The sequence below is a fragment of the Microcaecilia unicolor genome, chromosome 2 (assembly GCF_901765095.1).
Source record: "Microcaecilia unicolor chromosome 2, aMicUni1.1, whole genome shotgun sequence".
In the NCBI taxonomy this organism is placed as follows: Eukaryota; Metazoa; Chordata; class Amphibia; order Gymnophiona; family Siphonopidae; genus Microcaecilia; species Microcaecilia unicolor.
In genome coordinates, this window is record NC_044032.1 from 25,887,826 (window position 1) to 25,912,654 (window position 24,829).

At 45.9% G+C, this 24,829-nt stretch overlaps 1 protein-coding gene across 2 annotated transcripts in view; it reads right to left on the reverse strand.

Annotated features, from left to right (window-relative positions):
- Positions 1-377: 377 nt before the first annotated feature.
- DNAI1 (dynein axonemal intermediate chain 1) overlaps positions 378-24,829 on the reverse strand; it is a 524,712-nt gene continuing 500,260 nt past the window's right edge. For both annotated transcript variants that reach the window (XM_030192851.1, XM_030192850.1), the window contains one exon: positions 378-1,269. In XM_030192851.1, coding sequence (XP_030048711.1) covers positions 1,165-1,269 — 105 coding nt within the window. In that variant the 3' untranslated portion in view covers positions 378-1,164. The remainder of the gene's footprint in view (positions 1,270-24,829) is intronic.

Below are 24,829 nucleotides of genomic sequence, written 5' to 3' on the forward strand. Positions count from 1 at the left end.
AAGCCGGCCATCTCGTAGCCATGCCCCCATCCTGCCTTCGGTACCCTGCCGACATGCCCCCTTTAACTTTGGCTGGCCCTGCGACGGAAAGCAGTTGAAGCCGGCGAAAATCGACTTTCGATTATACCGATTTGGCCAGGTTTAGAAGAAGGCCGGCCATCTCCCGATTTGTGTCGGAAGATGGCTGGCCTTCTCCTTCGAAAATAAGCAGGTATGTTACCAGGAGTGAAACCCATGCAGCCCTGCTAGACATAAGGTACCGATGCCACCATTACTCAACACAATGGCTCAGTCCAAATCAGACTGAAAAGCAACATGTAATGCAAAATCTACCAAAGCATTTATTTGGATTACACATTAATATTGTGTTGCTCTCTTATACTCAAGATATGATTAACAATCTGAGGAAATTCAGCTAACTTTTAATTGCATAAGGTCATGATGTACGACATGATGTACACTGGCTAAGAGCAAGGTCACAAGTTTCTGAGGTTTATTCATTAGTTTACCTCTCTGCTTTTTGGTGATTCCAGCTCAATTGGAATTAGCTTCTACTGGGTTTACAGCACCATAAGCCTTTGTTCACACCCATCTGGGGCTTTTATTGTACTTCCGCCCCCCTCCCAACTCACTTAGTCCAGTCATTGCAGCGACAACCTTGGACCTAGAGGGCCAACCATTCAGACTCCTTCTGGAACTCTACAATTGTGGGCCCTAAGTCTAGCCACTAGGTGTCACTGTTGAGTGATGGCTAGAGCCCTCTCCCATACAAGAGCTGTGAATGTAGCATCCACAGCCCCAATGAGCCCAAGGAATGGCAGACCTGACCCAGAAACTGAACCCATGTTATGCATATAACAATGCGTGGTACAGCTGTTTTGCAGTTTTGGAAATAATAAAGATTTATTACACAGCAGGTTCTTTAATTTGCCATGTTTCAGAAGCGCAAAAATCTCAAGGCTGCCACAGCTCAAGGCATGTTGCAAGATATTCTCTTTTACTCTGAAAGGTAAAAGAACAGACTTATGCTGAAGAAAACGAAGGCATTGCTGAGTAGATGACTTGATTTTGTAGACTGATATGCCAACTTCTCGGTGCTATTGTAGGGAGGTTATCCAAATGTCTCCGAAAACTAGCGGACAGTGAGGCAGATAAGTTTGGATGCTATTTGGTCTCTGTGCTGCTCGGCTCCCTCACCAAGTTCAGCAGTCTGTCCAGTTTAGCAATTTCATATGCAGGTCCTCTTTGAACTTCTTGTCCTTTCTTTTCCTAAAGTGACAACAACAAAAAAAAGTACACAGATAGTTAAGAGGTTAGACGCAATTCAGGAAATGGAAAAAAGCTCTCAGTGCTTTGGTGTCTGGCCTGCTAACAGCCCGGTGGCTTAGACACACCTGGCATGAAGCTGTTTAGAGACGGAGCTACCTTGGCTCTATGTAGGCTCGTGGATAAAGAGCCTTTAATTGAATGTAGATGGCTATAACGACTCATTCCTCCACCCCCACTGGAAGGGACATTTCATATTATAAAGTAAAAATCCATAATTCTTTATTGGCAGGAACAAATTGCTCAGTATGTTTCATGGACATTAGCCATGGGCAGGGCCGCCGAGAGGGGGGGCAGGGGGGACAAAATTCCCTGGGCCTCTAAGGGGTGCCCGGCGCTGGAGTCAGGCCACCGGCGCTGCAGTTCCTGGTCTCACCTGCCTGCCTCCTCGGCTCCGGGCCCCCTGCATTCGAAGCGGCAGTCACAGATCGCCTCCCTTCGGGCCTTCCCTCCCTGTGTCCCGCCCTTGCGGAAACCGGAAGTTACATCAGACGAGGGCGGGACACAGGGAGGGATGGCCAGAAGAGAGGCAATCTGCGACTGCTGCCTTGAATGCAGGGAGCCCGGAGCTGTGGAGGCAGGCAGGTGAGACCACGGACTGCAGCGGCGGGGGGAGCGACAGGGGCGGCAGCAGCAGGGGGAGTGACGGGGGCGGCAGCGGCGGGGGGGGGGGGGGGGGGGGGGGGGGCGAGGCGGCCTTGCCCCGGGGCCGGCCTACTCTCTCGGCAGCCCTGGCCATGGGAAGAGACATTTTTCTAAATTAAAGGCATAACAAGCTATTCCAAAAATGCTGACAAAATAACAGATGAAAGCTATACAAAGTGAAAACTGTATCCAACTGAGTAGCTATGTTCGTGCTTTCTGTGTTTCCTCCAGTGCACAGCCCTTCAATAGCAAAGGAAACCTCAGGATGTACTGATGCATCATGCTATACCTCGGTCTAGGATTATTCTTAAGCTGGTGCAACAGATTTTTTAAATCTACATTAAAAAATATATATATTTAGGGACTTCTCACTAAAACCAATGCAAATGTACTGAGCAGCCAATAGTGAAAAAAGGTGTGATAAAGACTGCACCATAGGGGTAAAATGAATATCATACCCATCCTCAACGGATGCTCAGTCCATTTCAGCTGGTTATTTTGGTTTTTATGCACTCTATTCCCGTGCTTCTCAACCCAGTCCTTGAGGCACATCCATCCAGTCAGGTTTTCAGGATAACTGCAATGCAGTGGCGTAGCAAGGGCGGGGCGGTGGGGGCGGTCCGCCCCGGGTGTCAGCGGGTGGGGGGTGCTCCGCTCCCGCTGCTCCCACCCTGTCCTACCTTTAAAATTTTTTTTCGCAGCGCCGGAGTGGCAGGCAGCGCCTCACGTCTGCCCTGCTGGTAAAAATCTCCTCGACGTCACGTCCCGCCTTCCCACATTGAGTCCTGCCCTCCTCTGAGGTAACTTCCTATTACCAGATGCGGGTGCTGAGAGGGGAGAAGGGGATTGGGGAGGGTGGGGGTGCTCAGAGGGGAGAAGGGGACTGGGGAAGGGAGTGCTCAGATGGGAGAAGGGGTCTGAAGCTGGAACTGGGGTCTGACAAGGGGGCAGGAGGGAAAATAGGGCCATGCCTGGGGCAGGTGGGAGAATGGGTCTGGGGCTGAAAAGGGGGGATGCAAGGCATGTGGTGGATGAAGGGGGCTGGAACTGGGAGCTGAAAAGGAGGGTAGTTGGGATAAGGGGGCTAGTACTGGAACTGGGGACTGAAAAGGGGCAGGGGATGAAACTGTGGGGACTAGGGGCTTTAAAGGGGACAGGGAGAACTGGCTGGGGCTGAAGCTCGGGACTGGTGAGAGAAAAGGGCTGGGGTTGAAACTAGGGGCTGAAAAGGGGACAGGGAGAAGTGGCTGGGGGCTGAAGCTCGGGACTGTTGGGAGAAAAGGGCTGTGGACTGGTGGGATAGTGGGGCTGAAAAGGGAGGCATGTGGGAGATGTGGGCTGGGGCTGGAACTAGGGGCAGGTGGAATAAGGGGGCTGGAACTGGGGGCTGAAAAGAGGGGGCAGAGAGAGAGGGGACAGACCCTGGATGGAAGGGGGGAGCGTGAGGGAGGGCAGACCCTAGATGGATGGGAGAGGGAGGGCAGACGGATTGAAGGGGCAGAGAGAAAGGGCAGATGGTGGGTGGAAGGGGAGAGAGAAAGAGGGCAGACTGGGGTAAATGGTGGATGGAAGGGGCAGAGATAGAGGGCAGATGTTGATGGAAGGGGGAGAGAGAAATGGCAGACTGGGGCAGATGGTGGATGGAAGGGGCAGAAATAGAGGGCAGATGTGGATGGAAGGGAGAGAGAGGGCAGCCAGTGGATGGATGGGGCAGAGAGAGAGGGCAGCCAGTGGGTGGAAGGGACATTAGAGAGGGCAGACACTGGATGGCAGAGAGAGAGAGAGAGCGAAGACAGATGCTGGATGGAAGGAAGACAGTGAAAAGAAGATGAGGAAAGCAGAAACCAGAGACAACAAACTGTAAATATATATTTTTATTATTTTGCTTTAGGATATAGTATTGTAGCTGTGTTGTTTATAAATAGAACATGTAAATAAGGTAATCTTTTTATTGGACTAATTTTAATACATTTTGACTTAACTTTCAGAGAACAAAACCCCCTTCCTCAGGTCAGGATAAGATACTGTAACAGCACTATACTGTATTGACCTGAGGAAGGAGATTTTGGCCTCTGGAAGCTAAATGTATTAGTCCAATAAAATGGTATTATTTTATTTTCTGTATTTGTTTTATTTCTATTTGTTAATTTGTAAAGTGGTGATTGGTATTTGTTAGTTTTTTCAAATTTACATCTGCTGTCTTTATATTTTGCACAGTACTAGGGGACATTTTCTGTTTCTGTGGCGTTGCATTGTATGCAGAGTCTGGCATCGGGGGGTTCAGTTTAATTTTTGTCTAAATAGAAAGTTTATGATTACTTATTCTATAGTGGATTAGGGTGTATCTGTGTTTGTGAAAAAGACATGGCTTTCAGTTGGCATTGACTGTGCAGGATCTACGATCTGTACTATTCTGTCTGGTTTCGTTTTACAATAGGTGAATTGATGTTCTAGTGCTCACTGTAGTGTTTAAGATGCTTTCCTTTCCCTTTTATGACTCGTAGAAATGACTGCTTATGGTATGGTAGAATTGCTCTATAGGTCCTGAGTGTTTTGTATTCTTGGTATGCCTAGTACTGGATTTGGGGGGGGGGGGGGGTGTTAAAACATGACCGGCCCCAGGTGTCAACTACCCTAGCTACGCCACTGCTGCAATGCATATGCATCCTTAGTATGCCTGGGTTGAGAACCCCTGCTCTATTCCATGTTTACACATGCATACCACTTCCATGCATCCACGGAGATATTTCTTGCCAAAATAAGTCACCAGAAAAAAAAAAAAAGCAACATTGGGCCTTCAAGACTGAGACAACAGGAGTAATTTATTGATAAGTGACCCGACACGGGCCGTGTTTCGGCGTGAAAAAACGCCCGCCTCAGGGGTTTAACAACAAAACACACAAAACATATAAATCACCATAGGAAACGATCAAATAATTAAAAAACATTTATAAAATATATAATATATATTGAAAATAATAATTGAAAGTATAATGAGGAAACATCACTATAAATTGTATATATATATATATATATATAGACTATCGTAGTTTATCTAAACAATTAACAATAGAGAACACTTCTGTATATAAAAATGTATATTTATAAAAAGCATTCTAAATAATAAATACTATGTAGAAAAGAAAACAAATACATGTGTATCAAAACACTTATCAATATCTCCTGTTGTTTCAGTCTTGAAGGCCCAGTGTTGCTTTTTTGTCTGTATACTTTCTATGTATGCTGTTTACCCTCTCTGTTCGGTCTCCAAAATATGCCACCTTCATTTTTGTGTGGGTATAAAGTATTATTATTATTATTACATTTGTGCCCTGTGCTTTCCCACATAATGCAGGCTCAATGCGACTTACACAGTAATTTGAAATACAAAGTTAATAGAATTTTAATAAAACAGTAGTAAAACAATGTAAAGTTGGGCTTAGTAGTGTATGATAAGTTGAGCTAGATAATATATGACTAGGATAAAAGAGGGTAGACAGGATAGGATAGTGTAATTTGGGAGAAAGGGTAAGGAGGGATAAAATTAAGGAGCGATGGAAAGAGAAGGATGGGAGGTTGGTATTTAAGTCAGAACAGAATTGGGGGTGGAAGTTGGCGACATTAGGTTGGGGCATTAGGGTAGGCTTGCTTAAAGAGATGAGCTTCCAGCATTTTTCTAAAGGGCAAGAAGTCGTTTATTAATCGGATTGGTCTGTATGTGTACTGCATTCAAGAGTGTCCTCACAAAAGTTATTACATCCCCTTCTCTCCACTTTTCCATACTGAACATCCAAATGTTTATGGTTTTCCCAGCTATGTTGAGGGCTCCCACTCACATTTGAGAACAGGACTCATGAGATCCTGGTGCACTGATAATCTGACTCCTTCTCGTTCCTGCTGGTCACTCTTTTACAGGTATACTCAAAGCCTCCTTTTAACTTGGTAGGCAATGTTAGATTACACAGTGTCAGTTTAATAAGTAACCTTATAGTACGGGAGGAATGCAAGAGTGCAGAATACATTGTGTTTGCATCAGAAAGATTGTGGCTAATTTATAGAGAGGGGCATTTTCGATATGATGCCTAAGTCTGAGTTTGGACATTTTGCTCAAAACGTCCAGAATCCGAATAAGCAAATATAGTCATTTTCGAAAAAGCACAATATCTTTTTTTTTTTTTTTTAATGGCCACATGCTAGATGCTGTTGTGCTCTGTGCATTTATATTTTTGGTCTAATAAAAAAAAAAAAAAGTCCAAGTGCAAAATGCAGAAAATCAAGCCACTGGGATGTAGGAGGAGCCAGCATTCTTAGTATTCTGGCCACGCAAACATCCCAGAGAGCAATGGGGCACCCTAGGGGACACGATTGTGGACTTCATATAAAAGCCCCCAGGTATGCATCTCACCATTGCTTCCTTATCTTGTCTGCTGAGCCCTCTAAAACCCACCACCCCCAACTGTACACCACTACAATAGCCCTTATGGGCGAAGGGGTCACCTATATGTGGGTACAGCAGGTTTTTGGTTAGTTTTGGAGGGCTGACACATTCCACCACAAGTGCTACAGTAAGAGTGGGGTATGGGCCTGGATCCCCTTCTCTACAGTCCACTGCACCGACCACTACACTACTCCAGGGACATGCTTGCTGCAGTTAATAGGACTAGCTATAACATCTGAGGCTGTCAAAGAGGCTGGTATGTACTGTTTCTTTTACATCTTTGGGGGGTGGAAGAGGGTGTTTTTAATTACCCCTCTCTTTAATTGCCCACGGAGGTGGAGAGAGGGTTTCAGAAGGTTCATAATAAGTCTCTTAAATATGACCTCTGTTTTCTGGCTCCTAATTCCCAAGGACATCCTAGGGCATCTATTCTCCCACATAATGTGAACACTATTTGTGTAGGAATGTTCCAAGAAACAGATAAAGGCATAGACTTGAAAAGCAAGTGATGGAAATAATCTTTATTCTCACCAATTGGAACTTCAAGCTGGTACACACATCAGTCACATTCTCAGTTCAACCGACCGTAGCTTTGCCTCTGGGTAGCGTTGGGGAAAAACTCCAAATCTTACATAGTAACTGCTGTCCATACAATTCAATGGAGAGACACTTTTTTTTTTTCTCCACCAAAATCTGCCACTGGGGGAGTAAGGGGAGGCCATTCCTTTATTCCTCCAGTGGTCTTCTGGTTATTTAGGGCACTTTATTTTAGCTTAGTTATTATTAAAACAGGTCTACCTCAAAATGTCTTAGTTTTAGTCCTGGACGTTTAAATGTCCAGGTCTTAGGAATGCTCAAATCCCGCCCTTAACATGCCCCCTTGAGATTTGGACATACTGCCGACATAGAAAAATGCCTGGAAAATGGGTTTTGAAAATACCAAGTTCAATGTTTTGGAAGAAAAGCATCCAAATGCTGCTTTATGCCACTTTTTTAGATGTTTTTGTCTTTCAAAAATGAGCCCCGGCGTCTGTTTATGGTAGTAATATGATTTCAAGTAGTAACAGAAAGACAGGGCAGCATGTTTTGACTCAAATAGTGTGTAGACAGCATTGCATTTAGACTACTACTAATCATCATTTCTATGGCACTACTAGATGTACATGGTGCTGTACACATTCTACACAGGTATTTTCTCTGTCCCTGGGGGGCGGGAGGAGTGACGCTGGATCTGGTGCTCACAAATGGGGAAAGTGTGTCTAATGTCCAAGTGGGTGCCCACCTGGGCAGAAGGGATCATCAAACAGTTTGATTTGATATAACAGCTAAAGTGGAGGGCAGTCACTCAAAACTCAAAGTCCTGGATTTCAAACATGCTGACTTTAGCAAAATGAGGGAATACCTGAAGAAAGAGCTGACGGGCTGGTGGCTCCAAAAAAAGGAGGACGGATTGAGCCAGCCGGGTTTTACTTCCATTGCTCAATGGAAGTAAAACCCGGCTGGCTCAATTGCTTTCAATGGAAAGCAATGGAAGTAAAACCCGGCTGGCTCAATCCGTCCTCCTTTTTCTGGAGCCATATGGTAACCCTAGGCTGGGAGGATGTATAAGAAGTGGAAAGGCAGTGGTCCAGGGTGAAAGGAGCATAAATGCCGATACTAACCTTTAGGTAAGGAGAGTAAATAAAAGCAAGAGGAATAGGAAAACGAAATGGTTCTCCAAGCAAGTGGCTGAGAAAATAAAGGCTACAGAGTTGGCGTTCATGAAATACAGAAAAGCTCAAGAAGAGGAACCCAGAGATGAATACTGGATGAAACTCAAAGAAGCCAAGACAGAGATACATCTGGCGAAAACGTATGCGGAAGAACAAATGGCTAGAAAGGTAAGGAGAGGCGACAAAATTTTTTCAGGTATATTAGTGAAAGAAAGAAGTCTAAAAATGGAATTGTGAGACTGAAAAATGCCATGAACTGCTATGTAAAGGTTTTGGCCTCTGAAAGCTCACTGAAAAGGGTGTTAGGCTTTTAAATAAATTTTCTGAAACCTGATGCACTGAAAAGCAGCACTTTACCCCTATGTGACAAATGCATCTGATTAGTGTGACTAAATTTTGCTGGGGAAGGGGGAATAGAGAGAAAATTTTGTGCCCACCCACTTTAGGTTCAGGCCCATCCAAAATTGGCAGTCTGGCTACGCCACTGTGTTCAATATATTTGTGAGTGACATTGCTGAAGATTTAAGAAGGTATGGTCTTCCTTTTTGCAGATGATACCAATATTTGTAACAGAGTGGACACTCTGGAGGGAGTAGAAAACATGAAAAAGGATCTGCAGAATGGTTTAATGCTTGGCAATTAAAATTTAATGCAAAGAAGTACAAAGTGATGCACTTAGAGAGTAGAAATCTGAGGGAGACATATGTGTTAGGCGGTGAGAGGCTAATATGCACAGGCAGGGAGAGGGATCTTGGGGTGATAGTATTTGAGGATCTGAAGGCGATGTAGGTGCCCCCCTTCACCCATAAGGGCTATGGTAATGGTGTAGAGTTGTGGGGAGTGGGTTTGGGGAGGATTTGGGGGGCTCAGCACACAAGGGAAGGGAGCTATGCACCTGGGAGGTTTTTTTGTATGTTTTTAAATTTTTAGAAGTGCCCCCTAGGGTGCCCGGTTGCTGTCCTGGCATGTCAGGGGAACCAGTGCACTACAAATGCTGGCTCCTCTCATAACCAAATGCCTTGGATTTCGCCGGGTTTGAGATGGCCAGCATTTTTTCCCCATTATCGCTGAAAAACAAACCCGGCGAACTCTGGCATTTGGCCGGGCTAAACCGTATTATCGAAAGAAAAGATGGCCGGCCATCTTTTTCGATAAAACGGTTCCGGCCAGCTGTAGCGCCGCCGCCAAAATAGATCGATTATGCCCCTCTGTGCTACAAGGGACAGAGAAACAAAACCAAACAGCCAATCGTCTGGGGAAAGCCCCTATGATGTCAGCCTATGTCAAGAGTGATATCAGCGAAGAGGCAGAGTTTAGCCCTGAAGTGGCAGGAAAAAAAAAAAGAATTTCCCAAGCACAAGGCAGAATAAATCGAGGGGCAGTCTAAGGGAAAGCAAGAACAAGCCCAGAGCGGCTAAGCCGTGTCAGGGGAGTGCCTAGCGTTGATCAGCAGCGAGAGAAGAGTCAACAAGAGTCCTGTGAGTGGGCATGCACAGACTATGGATGCTTACTGAGAGTCTGTTCTGTGCACGTTCTAGGCGCTTTCCCTACCATGAACTTTGGTCGTCCCCATGACAGAAAGCAGTTGGGGACGCCCATAATTGGCTTTCGATTATGCCGATTTGGGCGACCCTGGGAGAAGGGTTGAAAGATGGGCATCATTCTCTTTCCAAAATAAGCCTGATAGTAATATAGTAGGTGATGGCAGAAAAAACCTGTACGGTCCATCCAGTCTGCCCAAGATAAACTCATATGTGCTACTTTACATGTATACCTGATTTGTATCTACCATTTTCAGGGCACAGACCGTAGAAGTCTGCCCAGTACTTGCCCCACCTCCCAACCACCGGTGCTGCCACCCAATCTCCGCTAAGCTTCTGAGGGTCCATTCCTTCTGAACAGGATTCCTTTATGTGTTTCATAATTTTTTTTCTTTACAATAGTTTCCACTATTTTGCCCAGCACTGATGTCAGGCTTACTGGTCTGTAATTTCTTGGATCACCCCTGGAACCTTTTTTAAAAAATTGGCATTGTATTGGCCATCCTCCAATCATCAGGTACTATGGACGATTTCAGCAATAGGTTACAGATCATTAACAGCAGATCAGCAATTTCATGTTTGAATTCTTTCAGTAACCTAGGTTGTATGCCATTTACTATCCTTTAATTTGTTGATTTGGCTCAGTACATCTTCCAGGTTCACTGAGATGTCTTTAAAAATTGAGTAGAGGATCCAAAGGTACGTGAATGCTGTTTATTTTATTTTTACTACATTTGTACCCTGCGCTTTCCCACTCATGGCAGGCTCAATGTGGCTTACATGGGGCAATGGAGGATTAAGTGACTTGCCCAGAGTCACAAGGAGATGCCTGTGCCTGAAGTGGGAATCAAACTCAGTTCCTCAGGACCAAAGTCCACCACCCTAACCACTAGGCCACTCCTCCACTGTTGCTACTATTTGAGATTCTACATGGAATGTTGCTATTCCACTAGAAGTCGGCCCTTGCAGATCACCAATGTGGCCGCGCGTGCAGGCTTCTGCTTCTGTGAGTCTGACGTCCTGCACGTACGTGCAGGACGTCAGACTCACAGAAACAGAAGCCTGCGCAGCCTTCTACATGGAATGTTGCTAGTGGAATAGCAACATTCCATGTAGAATCTCCAATAGTAGCAACATTCCATGTAGAATCTCCAATAGTATCTATTTTCTTTTTGTTACATTTGTACCCCGCGCTTTCCCACTCATGGCAGGCTCAATGCGGCTTACATGGGGCAATGGAGGGTTAAGTGACTTGCCCAGAGTCACGAGGAGCTGCCTGTGCCTGAAGCAGTGGCGTAGCTACGTGGGGCCTGAGGGGGCCTGGGCCCCCGTAGATTTCAGTGGGGACCCCCCTCCCGGCGAACCCGCCCCCGCCGCCACCTACCTTCCGTTTTGCTGGCGGGGGACCCCACTCCCTGCCAGCCGACGTCCTCTCCGACTGTAGAACGCAGCGGCAGCCGGCAGAGAAAAGTCTTCTTACTTGCATGCTGGTCGTCAGACTGAGAACTGTTCTCTGAGTCTGACGTCCTGCACGTACAACGTACAACCAGCATGCAAGGAAGAAGACTTTTCTCTGCCGGCTGCCGCTGCGTTCTACGGTCGGAGAGGACGTCGGCTGGCGGGGAGTGGGGTCCCCTGCCAGCAAAACAGAAGGTAGGCGGCAGCGGGGGAGGGTTCGCGGCAGGAGGGGGGTCGGAAGAGACAGGGGGGCGACAATGGCGGCGGGACGGGGGGGGGGGGGCTAAAATGTGCCCCCTCCCTCGAGCTCTGGACCCCCCTCCCACGGAAGTCTGGCTACGCCCCTGGCCTGAAGTGGGAATCGAACTCAGTTCCCCAGGACCAAAGTCCACCATCCAAACCACTAGGCCACTCCTCCATTTCTACACGTAAGTTCCCTTTACAGTATTCTATAAAACGCAAGATTTCATCGTTATCTACTGTATCTGTTCTATCACCATCCTTATGCTCCATGCTCTCTTCCTTCCTTCCTTCCACTCCCTGTACTCTCAATTCCCCTCTTTCCTTCCCCTACTGATCACTAAAATCTCTTTTGTGCCACCCAAAAGAAAAAAACTAAAAAAGAATACTATCCACACGTATAAGGTCAGAAAGTGATTTTAATTTCAGAAAATGAAATAAAAATTAAATAATTGAACAGAGAAATGCATCACTGAATTTCTGAAACTTTGCCACAATATTTTCAAACTGTTGCCACAGAATTTATGACAGCTCATGCAGAAAATCGGGCAGTGTGAATAAAATGAACCTACTTTGTCATGAAGTTTATCCATTCCTAAGATAAAGCAGTGCTTACGCACAGAAAAATGATTTTATAAAACTGTCTACACAATAAGCAGATAAAGTTGTGCTCACACGGTTTATATACACAGAACTTTGCCTGGACGGAGTGGAGATATCCCTGGGGCAAGGCTGGAGAGGAGGTTGCATTTATGCAAATATTTTAAAAAATATGCATGCACCTAAATCAATCCTGAAAATGTGTGTGCGGGAACAAGCAGATGAACATAAAAGCACATAAATCCTCTGGGAAAACTTTCTAAGCAGAAGCACTGGGTGTTTTTTGCTCTGAAACTTCACCAAAGTCCAAATAGGAAAAAACATGCACACAGGTTTTGTGTTATAACATGACCCCGATAAGCATCACTCTCAGACTATGTAACGAAAGCATACTGTCTAAAGGAAGCCCACGGTATCTTGTGCCAGCCCCTGCTCTTTTCATTCTAGTAAGGAGCAAGCTAAAGCAAGAATAGCCCTCCCCTTCATTCAAGAGCTGCCTGACATTCTTAGGGTTACCATATGGCTCCAGAAAAAACATTCTGCTCCTCTCATCGATAACCGGCAGCCACCGCTGCTGTGAAATTTTTAAATTTAGACTCCGAAAGAACAAAGTATGTGTTTAAAGGATGAAAAACATTTGGTATTAAGCTGGCTGGAAGCATCAGACAAAAACTGAGATAATGTTAGGTAACTGATGGAAATGTACTCTTCTGATCACTGCTTAAGGCAGGTCAAGTATGCTCTTTTTCTGGACTTAATAATAACCATTAGAATGGACTCAATTTACCTTCAAAGATATAGCAGGATGGCTCAGATGCTACTGGTGGGTTTTGTGTTACTCAGTTGAGGAATCTGGACTCCTTTCATTGACTATAATTAGAGAGCTGTCAAATTATGTATTCATGCAATGGGAATATGATATGTCAAGTCTGCTATAGTCACCTCTTTCTTCAACTTTATATAAATATTTTCTTCCAATTTGTTATATAGCTGCATTGATGTTCTGTGGGCTGTGACACCTTTTATTAGACCGACATAAAAATTAACCAAAGATAATGATAAAGGTAAACTTTAAAGATTACACATGCCCTATCCTTAGACGCCATAAAAAGAGCAGAACTGCTTCCGACGTGTACTATACTGTTGGGAGGGAATGGAATTGAGGGGAAGAGAATTTGGAAATGTGGCAGGGTTTGGGGAGGCAGTTATGTTACATGTGTGTGTGGGGGGGGGAGGGGTGGGCTCACGAGGGGAGCATGTGTGTGACAGGCAGGACACCACTCACAGCTATGCAGGTGCCAAGCAATATTAAATGCTGGCACCCGCATAGCTAAGTGACTGACGTTGTTAGCGCTGCTATTTATGTGATCCTATTTACAGTAATACCTCGGTTTTCGTTGACTTCGGTTATCGTCGGTTTCGGTTTTCGTCGATTTTTTCCACAAAAAATTTGTCTCGGATTTCGCCGGCGTGCCCACGTGACCTCGCTGCTAATTTTGCGAAAACAAAGGGCAACCCACGCGTTCTCCTGCTCAGTGTGGCGTTGTTTCTCATTGTGTGAGCATCACCCTGCGCGTCTAGCCAAACAATTCCACTGCTTTCCAGTGTTGATTCATATGGAAATAATTGCCTCGGTTTTTGTCTTTGCTGATTGTTTTTGGACGGATTATTGACGAAAACTGAGATATCACTGTATTTATTTATTTAGATTTTGCTCACACCTTTTTCAGTAGTAGCTCAAGGTGAGTTACGTTCAGGTACACTGGATATTTCTCTGTCTCAGGAAGCCTCACAATCTAAGTTTGTACCTGAGGCAATGGAGGGTTAAGTGACTTGCCCAAGATCACAAGGAGCAGCAGCAGGATTTGAACCGGCCACCTCTAGATTGCAAGACCGGTGCTCTAACCACTAGGCCACTCCTCCACTAGCAACATTCCATCTAGAGTCTCAAATAATGTCAACATTCCATGTAGAATCTCCAATCGTAGCAACATTCCATATATTTATTTAGATTTTGCTCACACCTTTTTCAGTAGTAGCTCAAGGTGAGTTACATTCAGGTACACTGGATATTTCTCTGTCCCAGGAGGGCTCACAATCTAAGTTTGTACCTGAGGCAATGGAGGGTTAAGTGACTTGCCCAAGATCACAAGGAGCAGCAGCGGGATTTGAACCCGCCACCTCTAGATTGCAAGACTGGTGCTCTAACCACTAGGCCACTCCTCCCTATTTGGTTGTTTAGCTATGTGGGCACTGGCACTGCATATTGCCAGCACATGCACAGCTGCCAGCTCCTCCCTGACTCTGCTCTCTGGCTGGAGAGGACTTTGAAGACAACTCCAGTAGTTGGAACGTAAAGTCAGTGCCGGGCGAACTTGTACGGTCTATCCAGAAATGGCAAAGAAAGACCAGGATCAAGTTGCCTGTGTGATTGAGATGTTTAAATACCTCTGTGACATTAATGTGCAGGAGGTGAGCCTCTTTAAAATGAAGGAAAACTCTGGAATGAGAGGACATAGGATGAAGTTAAGAGCTTATAAACTCAGGAGTAATCTGAAGAAATACTTTTTGGCAGAAAGGATGGTTGAGTGGAATCACCTCCCGGTGGAGGAGGTAGAGATAAGGACTGTGTCTGAATTTAAGAAGGAATGGCACAGGCATGTGGGATCGCTTAGGGAAAGGACGAGATAGTGATTTGCTTTGGATGGGCAGACTGGACGGGCCATTGGGCTCTTATCTGCTGTCTTATTTCTCTGTTTTGTAAGTATTTTACACTGAATTCCTTGTTGACAGTCACAGTACTCCAATGGTTTTCTTCATTCTTACAAGATCGTACATTTTGGGTTTCAATATAAGATGAACAATCACAAATCTACTCTGTATCTGGCAGGGTCCCTCAAGGGTCCATACTTTCCCCTATTCTTTTTAATTTGTTCTTCAGTCCTCTTGCTTTACTAATTCAGTCCTCAGGTATAAGTACCTATCTGTATGTCGATGACATTTTTCTGATCCATTATACTACTGCAATTAATCCTGCTATTCCCTCCCCCCTTCAATCTTGTCTAGATAATGTTGCATCATGGCTGAAAGATCCACAAAAATTCACAAAAGACCACAGCCTGTTGGATATCTGGCCGTGCCACCCCCTCCCACACTTATCATCTACATTGTTTGGTCTATCTGTGCAACCAGTAGATCCATTTAAGTATTATTCTCAACTCTAGAATCTTCAGGGGCGTAGCCACACTTCAACGGTAGGGGGGTCCAGAGCCGAGGTGGGGGGGCACATTTTAGCCCCTCCCCCTGACGCCGCCGACCCCCCCCATTGCTGACACAGACTCCCCCGCCCGCCCGCCATTGCCGACACCTCCAACAATTTTGACCCCCCCCCCCCGCCAGTCATCGCCTACCTTTGCTGGCGGGGGACCCCAACCTCCACCAGCCGGTCTTCTTCCTTTGTTTGGTTTCTGACTGAATCTGTTTGACGTCCTGCACGTACAACGTGCAGGACGTCAGACTCACAGAAACAGAACAAAGCCTTGCAATCTGCAGGACTTCGTTCTGTTTCTGTGAGTCCGACGTCCTGCACGTTGTACATGCAGGACGTCAGACTCAGTCAGAAGAAACCAAACGAAGGAAAAAGACTTCGGCTGGCGGGGGGTTGTGGTCCCCCGTCAGCAAAGGTAGCAGGCGGCGGGTTGGCAGCGGGCGGGGGGGGGGGGGGGTTTGAGAGGGTCACCGGCAGGGGGGTCCAGGCCCCCATGGCCCCATAGCAGCTACGCCCCTGCTCTAGATTAAGATTTTCTCCACAAATCGCTCCCTTACATGGTCTGTAGCCACGCCCAGTGCATCCCAGGATGCAATGGGCGGGGCTGGGCGCCGCCATTTTGGGCGTCGACTGACTGGAAGAGGAACAAAAGGTAGGGGGGGCGGGAGGGGGGGTGTCACGACACCAAAGCACACCACGGACCACCAGGGAATCTAAGGACAACACTGGGGGGAGGATTTGGGGTAGGTTGGAGGTCCACCGGATCTCCAGCCCCCCCCCCCCCCGTCGATGGATCACAGTGGGGGGAGGGTAGGACAGTGTTTTACTGGAGGCGGCGTGGGTTTGGGGGTGCCCTCTGTGAACATGGGGGGGATCGTCGGGGGGACCGGAGGTCCACCGGACCTCCAGCCCCCCGTTCGCGTTTTCCTTGGGGGGGAAGGGGGGGCCTGCCAGCATGCAACTGCATGCTGGACAGGGCTCACCATTCCTCCCCAATGATCCGCAAAATCTAACGCCAGCTTGGAGCTGGCGTTGATTTTGCTGCGGCCAGCGACCCAATCTTTGGCGCGCTGGTTGCTGATCATTGGGGATGAATGCGTTAAGTGCCAATTAGCATGCCTTTGCAGGCTAATTGCGCTAGAAGCCCTGTTTAGCATGCATTTGCATGATACTTGTGCTGAGAGCCCTCGAGTGCGCTGTTTCAGGCGCTCGAGGGCTCTGATCATGGGTCAGCTGCAAACTCTGGCGCTAGTATGGCGTTAACAGCCTCTAGCGCCGGAGTTTGCTTTTGATCATGAGGGCATAAGGGCCCTGTTTACTAAGCCGCGTTATAGGCGCATTAACATTTTTAATGTGCGTTTATTTATTTATGAACATTTATACCCCACTTTTTTCCACATTAAGCAGACTCATAGTGGCTTACAATGTACAGGAATCAATTACATTAGATAGGGTAAAAGGAACAGGGTAGGAAGTAAAAGGGAAAGGGCAAGAGGGTCTAAAATGAACTGTGGAAGACCAGATGCTGAGACGGATCAGAGTGGCTTGAACAGCTCTCGGCAAGGCAATCCATAATTGGGAACTGTAGGAATACCCAGGAAGCGCAGGTGAGGTGCAGAAGAAGCAGCAGTATGCGGCCTGAAGAGTGGAAGAGGTCACCGGAGGCAGACGACCATATATGCACGTTAACTGTGTATGCACCTACAATATCCCTATAGGCGCCTACATGATTAGCGCGTGCTAATTGTAGGCGCGTTAAAAGTGCGAACGCGCCTTAGTAAACAGGGCCCTAAGATCAGAAACTACATTTTAGTAACTTCAGAATTGGTCATAAACTGATTCTCCTAACTTGCAGAGAATTCTTGCAGCTGGCTAGCTTGACTAGCACAGCGGGATGATTCTTTTACTGATTTTATTTTCTCCTTTTCTTTACTTTTTGGTGATTGTGTTGTATGACTGGTCAATCCTTTCCTGTATTTTATGGAGTTCCTTCTCACTTTTTAATTTTGATTGTCCATCACTGTGATTGGTTTATAAAAAGAGTGATTTTATCAAATCATAATAAACATAAACATGAAATGATAATGAGAGTGAGTGTTGAGCAAACTGGATGGGCCGTTAGGATCTGTATCTGTTGTCATCTACTATGTTACTTCAAAAATGGCCAGTCAGAGCCAATAATCAGAGGCACTGTATGGTTTAGTGCCGTTGAATATTGGTGGCCAGCCTGCACAGTACAATTTAAGCAGAAAGGGAAATGGGACTTGATATACCGCCTTTCTGAGGTTTTTGCAACTACGTTCAAAGTGGTTTACATATATTCAGGTACTTATTTTGTACCGGGGCAATGGAGGGTTAAGTGACTTGCCCAGAGTCATAAGGAGCTGCAGTGGGAATGGAACTCCGTTCCCCAGGATCAAAGTCCACTGCACTAACCACTAGGCTACTCCTCCACTCATTCCACCAATAAGAGCCAATCTCATCAGTGATGTCACAATGGCTTGATTGCCCAATACTTGGCTTACTTCTGATATTGTGATGTCATAAGGGAAAGGGAAATGGGACTTGATATACCACCTTTCTGAGGTTTTTGCAACTACGTTCAAAGTGGTTTACATATATTCAGGTACTTATTTTGTACCGGGGCAATGGAGGGTTAAGTGACTTGCCCAGAGTCACAAGGAGCTGCAGTGGGAATGGAACTCAGTTCCCCAGGATCAAAGTCCGCTGCACTAACCACTAGGCTACTCCTCCACTGGAGCTGATACTGTGATGTCATAATGCCTCATTCCACCAATGCCTGAGCCAACCTCATCAGTGATGTCACAATGGCTTGATTGCCCAATACTTGGCTCACTTCTGATATTGTGATGTCATAAGGGAAATGGGACTTGATATACCGCCTTTCTGAGGTTTTTGCAACTACATTCAAAGCAGTTTATATATATTCAGGTACTTATTTTGTACCAGGGGCAATGGAGGGTTAAGTGACTTGCCCAGAGTCAGAAGGAGCTGCAGTGGGAATGGAACTCAGTTCCCCAGGATCAAAGTCCACTGCACTAACCACTAGGCTACTACTCCACTAGCAACATTCCAAGTAGAAGCCTGCCCTTGCAGATCAGCAATATGGCTGCTTCAATCCCGTTTGGGTCAAAAGAAACAAAAAGCTGGGTGGATTGTCTATGGGCTTTAGTCCACTACAGATAGAAGGCTAAGGCTCACTTGCAGTACAAGGTATGCAGTGCACCTTCACTAGGATGGGCATAACGCTTTGGGAAAAATGTTGGTAAACAATTGACTAGTTAAGGTGGAATTCAACAACACCTTTCGAAGGAACTTAGGATGTGTGTGAAGAACCACTTTATTATGATGGAACTTTGAGTAAGGTGGATCATTAAGAGACAGGTGAGGAGAGATATGATTGAGGTCTACAAAATCCTGAGTAGTGTAAAATGAGTAGGAGTAAATCAATTTTTTACTTGTTTCAAAAGTACAAAGACTAGGGGACACTCGAGGAAGTTACTGTACATGGAAATACTTTTAAAACAAATAGGAGGAAATATTTTTTCACTCAACAAATAGTTAAACTCTGGAACTCTTTGCTGGAGGATGTGGTAACAGTGGTTAGTGTATCTGGGTTTAAAAAAGGTTTGGACAAGTTCCTGGAAGAAAAGTCCATAGTCTACTATTGAGACAGACATGGGAAGCAACTACTTGCCCTGGGATTTGTATTATGGAGTTTTGCCATGATTTGGGTTTCTGCCAGGTACTTCTGACCTGGCTTGACCACTGTTTGGAAAACAGGATACTGGGCTAGATGGATCATTGGTTTGACCCAGTATGGCTACGCTTATGTTCTTATCTACTAGGTCCTGAAGCTCACTGATTTTGTGAGCTGAAGTGACCGTCACCAGAAATTAAACCTTCCAGGTCAAAAACTTTAGGTGGCAAGCATCAAGCGGCTAAAAAGGACATTTCATCAGCTAGGTGAGGATGACAGTGAGATCCCATGACACAGTGGGAGGTTTGATTGGGGGTTTTGTAAGAAGCAAATCTCTCATGAATCCAACAACTAGAGGCTGTACAGAGAAGGGCTTACCTTCCACATGGTGAAGATAAGTGACAATTGCATTGATGTGAACCCTTATGGAGTTAGTTTTGAGATCAGACTCAGAAAGGTGTAGAAGGTATTTAAGAAGTTTTGTGTAGGACACACAAGACAGCAAACCTCTTCCATTTCAAATTATATGACCTCTTTGTGGAATCATTTCTGGAAGCAAGCAGGATGCTGGAAACTCCCTCATGTAGCTGAAGAGATGCCAATTCTATGAGCATCTAAGCTGTAAGGGCCAGCTATTGGAGGCTAGGATGCAAGAGAGATTCTTTGTTCTGAGTGATGAGGGTCAGAAAGTAGATCAGCCTCCACAGGTCTTCGGAGGCTAATTCCAGAAGTAGAGGGAACCAGATCTGCCTCAGCCAATATGACATGATGAGGATCATGATTCCTACTTCAGTTTCAGAAAGTCTTCCCCACAAGAGGTACTGGAGGACATGCATACAGAAGGAGAAAGGCATCCAATGCTAGTCTGATGTGTGACCTGAGCCTGGAGCAAAACCGAGAGACTTTGTTGTTGAGGTGAGTGGCAAAAAGATCAACGAGGGGGTGCCCACACTCGGAAGATTTTCTGGGCAATGCCCATGTTCAGAGACCACTCATGAGGTTGCATTACCTTGCTCAGTCTGTACTAGGTTGTTGTTTTTTCCTGCCAGGTGTGCAGCTCTGAGTACCATGCCCTAAGCAGTGCCCCATCACCAGAACGCCTCCTGACACAAGAGGTATGAACCTGTGCCTCCTTGCTTGTTGAGGTAATACATCATAACCTAATTGTTCAAACAAGAATTATCTGATTGGATAGCCAATCTCTGCAAGCCTTTAGACCATTCCAAATGGCTCATAATGCCAGGAGATTTATGTGAAGGGAGGTCTCCTGAGTGTGAAGTCCGTCTACATGGCTACCCAACCTAGGTTGGATGCATCTGTTGCCAACATCTTGTGAGGAGAAAGAATTTGGAATGGAAGTCCCAAGATTAGATTGGACTGAATCATCCACTAAAAGAGCAACTCTCATAGAGCAGGAGTGACTAGATTCCTAAATTACCAGAAGCCTGCCACCACTTGGAAGCTAGCATCCACTGAGCCTCTCTTGAGATGTGCCATGGGCGTCATATGCACTGTGGAGATCATGTGGCCTACAAATTCAACTTTTGCCAAGCTGAAATCTGCTGGCTCTGCCCAACCTACAAGGCAATGGACTCTAAGGCCTGAGCCCTGGGTTCTGGGAAGTAGGCCTTGGCTTGAACCATGTCTAGCAGGCTCCTATGAACTCTAACAAGAGGGTAAAAGATGAGACTTTGGATGATTTATGATGAACCCTAGTAGCTTCAACACCTGAATGGTTTTCTGCATGGAATCCTGAGCTCTTTCTTTGGATATGCTCTTGACCAGCCAATTGTCCAGATAGGGAAACATGTGCACCTCCAGTGGATGCGAGACCAAAAGGCAGGACACAATACTGGCAATGGTGTTTTGAAACTTGAAATCGGAGGTACTTCCTGTGGCTGGGAAGTATCAGAATGGAGTATAATCATCCTTTAAATCCAGAGAATATAGCAATTCATTTGCCCAAATCATGGGAAGTAGGGTGCCTAGAGATACCATCCTGAACATTTCTCTGACCAGATATTTGTTCAAGGCTCTTAGGTCTAGGATAGGAAGAAATCCTCCCATCTTCTTGAGTACCAGGAAGTTCTTCCCTTCTTCCCTTGGTGGTATGGGCTCAACTACATGGGCCTGGAGAAGGGAGAAGAGTTCCTCTATAAGCATGGCCCGATGCTGCAACCTGAAACTATTGGACAATTTGGAGGAATTTCATGCCAATTTGGGCATGCCCTCCCCGGACTATTTGTAGAACTCACTGGTCAGAGGTTACAAGGGGTCATCTTGCATGGAACAAATTTAGCCTCCCTCCTACTGGAAGGTCATCAGGAATGGTCACTTTTATTGTGGTTATGCTCTGTGAGCCAGTCAAAATCTTGTCCTTTGCTTTAACTGGGGAGCTGGTTGGGCCTACTGGGGCCTCTGCTGTCTAGGCCTGGAGTGAGGCCCCAGGGATTACTGGGAAGGGCGGTTCAGAGGAGTATACATACACCTTTGAAAGTAGTAGGATCTCCTTTCATTCCCATCTGAAAGCCTCTGGGAAGTAGAGGCCGCAGATACAGTAGGCTGAAATAGAGACTTCCAGATCAAATGGAATGGCCATGGCCATTTCCCACAAAACAATGACAAAGGAAAGTTCCTCTGGTGGGAACTTTCTGCTTTCCTGAGGTGGGGACGGGTCTGATGGTAGACCAAGGGAGTCCTCCCCCAAGACCTCCTCTGGTTCCACATCAAACACCCAGGAATAGTCTGAATCATATTCAGCAAAGTATTCCTCTTGAGGAGGCTGAGTCTGTGTCTGCCTCAGATGACTAGATTGACATCTAAACTCTGGGCCAGAGTGCCTAGGGAAAGGTCCCATCCTGGACACCGGGGGGAGCTTCCTGCTGAGGCACGGGTGTCAGTATACAGGCGACAGACAAGGCATGGGCCTTGAGGGTTGGTTGAGGTGGAGCCATGTTTGGGATAAACGCCCTGAAGGCCTTGGCATTGTGCTGAACCAAGATCTGCTCTAACTCCTCTTGCATCATGGCCTAGAGCCATTCCTCAGGGCAGTCATCAGCAAAGGCAAGGCTGGTGTCGATGAACATGTCAGGGCTGAATCAGAAAGCTGGTCCCGGCATCAAGGAGACTGGTGCATCGGCACCAACTCAATGGAGGGGGAGCAGTCCTCTGAGCACCAAGGCTTCTTGGGTACAGATTATGCTGATGACCCAGAGTGTCTGGCACCGTGCTTCAAGGGGGGTCGATGTCAGTGCTTCTTCGCCTTCACTCAATGCATGACATTGATGTCCTTCAGTGCTGACAAGGACAATGTCAAATCAGTGTCAGGTCTGATGCAATTTGGTCTGACAGAGCCCTAATGGCACCTGGTGTCAAGGCAGGGGGAGTCCGCTTCAATGCCAGTGTGCCCCTAGTGTCTGATGCAGCTCTGCCAGCCATAACGACCGATGCCTCTGATGCCAAAGTTGATGGACCGGAATGAGAAGCACCAAAACGTTTCTCACACTGGGTCTCTCTACTTCTCTGTGTCCTTTTCTGCATTTTACAACAGAGATGGTCATGTCTTAGGCATGGCAAATACCAGTCGTGAGTGTCAGTCACAAAAATGGTTTTGCTGCACTTCTTAAAACCACTGGTAGTTTTAAGGGACATTGGGGCAAAAACAGCTAAAGTGAAATGAAATGACACAATTTTTAAGGATAAAATAGGGAAGAGTCCCAGCTGGATGTTCAGGGCTTAAGAAAGCCATACAAAAAGTAAAGAAAACCTAAACAGGTTGAAAATACCTACGAAATGATAAAGGAAGTAAAATATTGAAGAAATGAAGAAAAAAGTCCCACATACCACTGGCAAAGCACCACAAAGGTAGGAAAAAGAAATACTGAGGAAAGCTGATTAAGACAACTGCTCTGCTCTGTGGATAAAACAAGGCTACTGATCCCATGTGCTCATGTTTGGCAGGATGGCACCCATGCATATGTGGTATGGCATCACCAAAGGCTTTGAGATTTTCCTTGAAGGCTGGCAGCATCCATGCCGGGGCTCCGTTGGATGATGCCACCCATATGTGAGATACAATGCCCTGCTTGTCCTCTGAGAAGAGAATTCACACCAGTATATGAAGACGCCGGGCTACAGAAGAGGAGGAAGAAATATGCTGTACTTGCACAAACTTTAATGCACTCGTACCTTTACGTGATGTTATGGTTATTGTTTTATGTTTAGTTTCTCTTCAATCTGACCAAAGTTCTGGACATTTGGTTGGTCGAGAGAACATAAGCGTATGGTGGGAATGGAAGGTTGGCGGTAAGAGGTGGAGAAAGGGGGTAGAGTGAGAGGTGGGAACATAATACGTATTTATTGAATATCAGTGACAGCTGTGGAAAGTTTTGCCCAAAAGGTGCTACGCTCTTCCCTACAGTACTGAGACTGTGCAACAATCCCAGGTGGAAATGAAGAAACTCTGTTATCACTGAACCGTAACATCTCTAGACTTGGGTAGAGAGCATGTGTGGTAAGTAAATTAACCGAATCACTACAAAAGAAGTATGGGATAGTGGAATGCCTTCAGCCCATCAATGAAGCATTGTTTTATCTAAGAAAGATCATGTTAGACCAGTGGTGCTAACCTCGGAGTCATCTTCGATTCCTCCCTCTCCTTCTCTGCGCATATCCAACAGACTGCCAAGACCTGTCGCTTCTTCCTCTTCAACATCAGCAAAATTCGCCCTTTCCTATCTGAGCACACCACACGAACTCTCGTCCACGCTCTCATTACCTCTCGCCTTGACTACTGCAACTTACTCCTCACCGGCCTCCCACTTAGCCATCTATCCCCCCTTCAATCCGTTCAGAACGCTGCCGCACGTCTTATATTCCGCCAGAACCGATATACTCATATCACCCCTCTCCTCAAGTCACTTCACTGGCTTCCGATCAGATACCGCATACAATTCAAGATTCTCCTCCTTACCTACAAATGCACCCGGTCTGCGGCTCCTCACTACCTCTCTACCCTCATCTCCCCCTACCCATCTTCAAATCTCTGCTTAAAACTCACCTCTTCAATGCTGCTTTCGGCACCTAACCTTTCGTGAAATATAGTATGCCCTATCAGATGGACTCTACACTTGTATTTAGATTGTTTAGATTGTCTTTAGATTGTACACCTGTCTTTTAGATTGTAAGCTCCTTGAGCAGGGACTGTCCTTCCATGTTAAATTGTACAGTGCTGCGTAACCCTAGTCGCGCTTTAGAAATGTTAAGTAGTAGTAATAGTAGTAGTAGTGGTGCTCGATATTTCTTCTGTTGTGACACACCTGACAGGCAATATTCACCTGAACAGAGGAAAAAAATCCTATATATCATTTAACTGTTGCTAACAGTGATGTAAGGGAAATACAGACGCAATTGTGGTGACTGCCAGAATGAAACAGAGGAGTGAGCTGCAACATTTTGATGTGAGGTTAATAGCAGCAGAAGTAGGGACCAATTATAGAGATTTCAAGTACCTGACTTTTTGGTTCTCAACTCTCCCCAACCCGTAGCACACATTGTTGTTAAGAGAAGTGTAAGCATGCTAGCTGTCAAACCTTTGGTGACACACCAGTGTGTCCCATCACACTGGTCGAGAACCACAGTGTTAGACCAATGTTTTGACCAAAGATCTGGATTGGGGTGAGTTTTGGATATAGCACAGTTAAATTTCAATAAGGCTTTTGACATTGTTCCACATAGGCGATTGCTTTATGATGGATTTATGTGATTTTATGTAATCTGCCCTGAGCTTTCATAGAGGATGGGCTAAATAATACATGAAAATGAAATGAAATGAAATAAACTGAGTAGCCGAGAGGTGTGTTTTAAGGTACACTGAGTTAG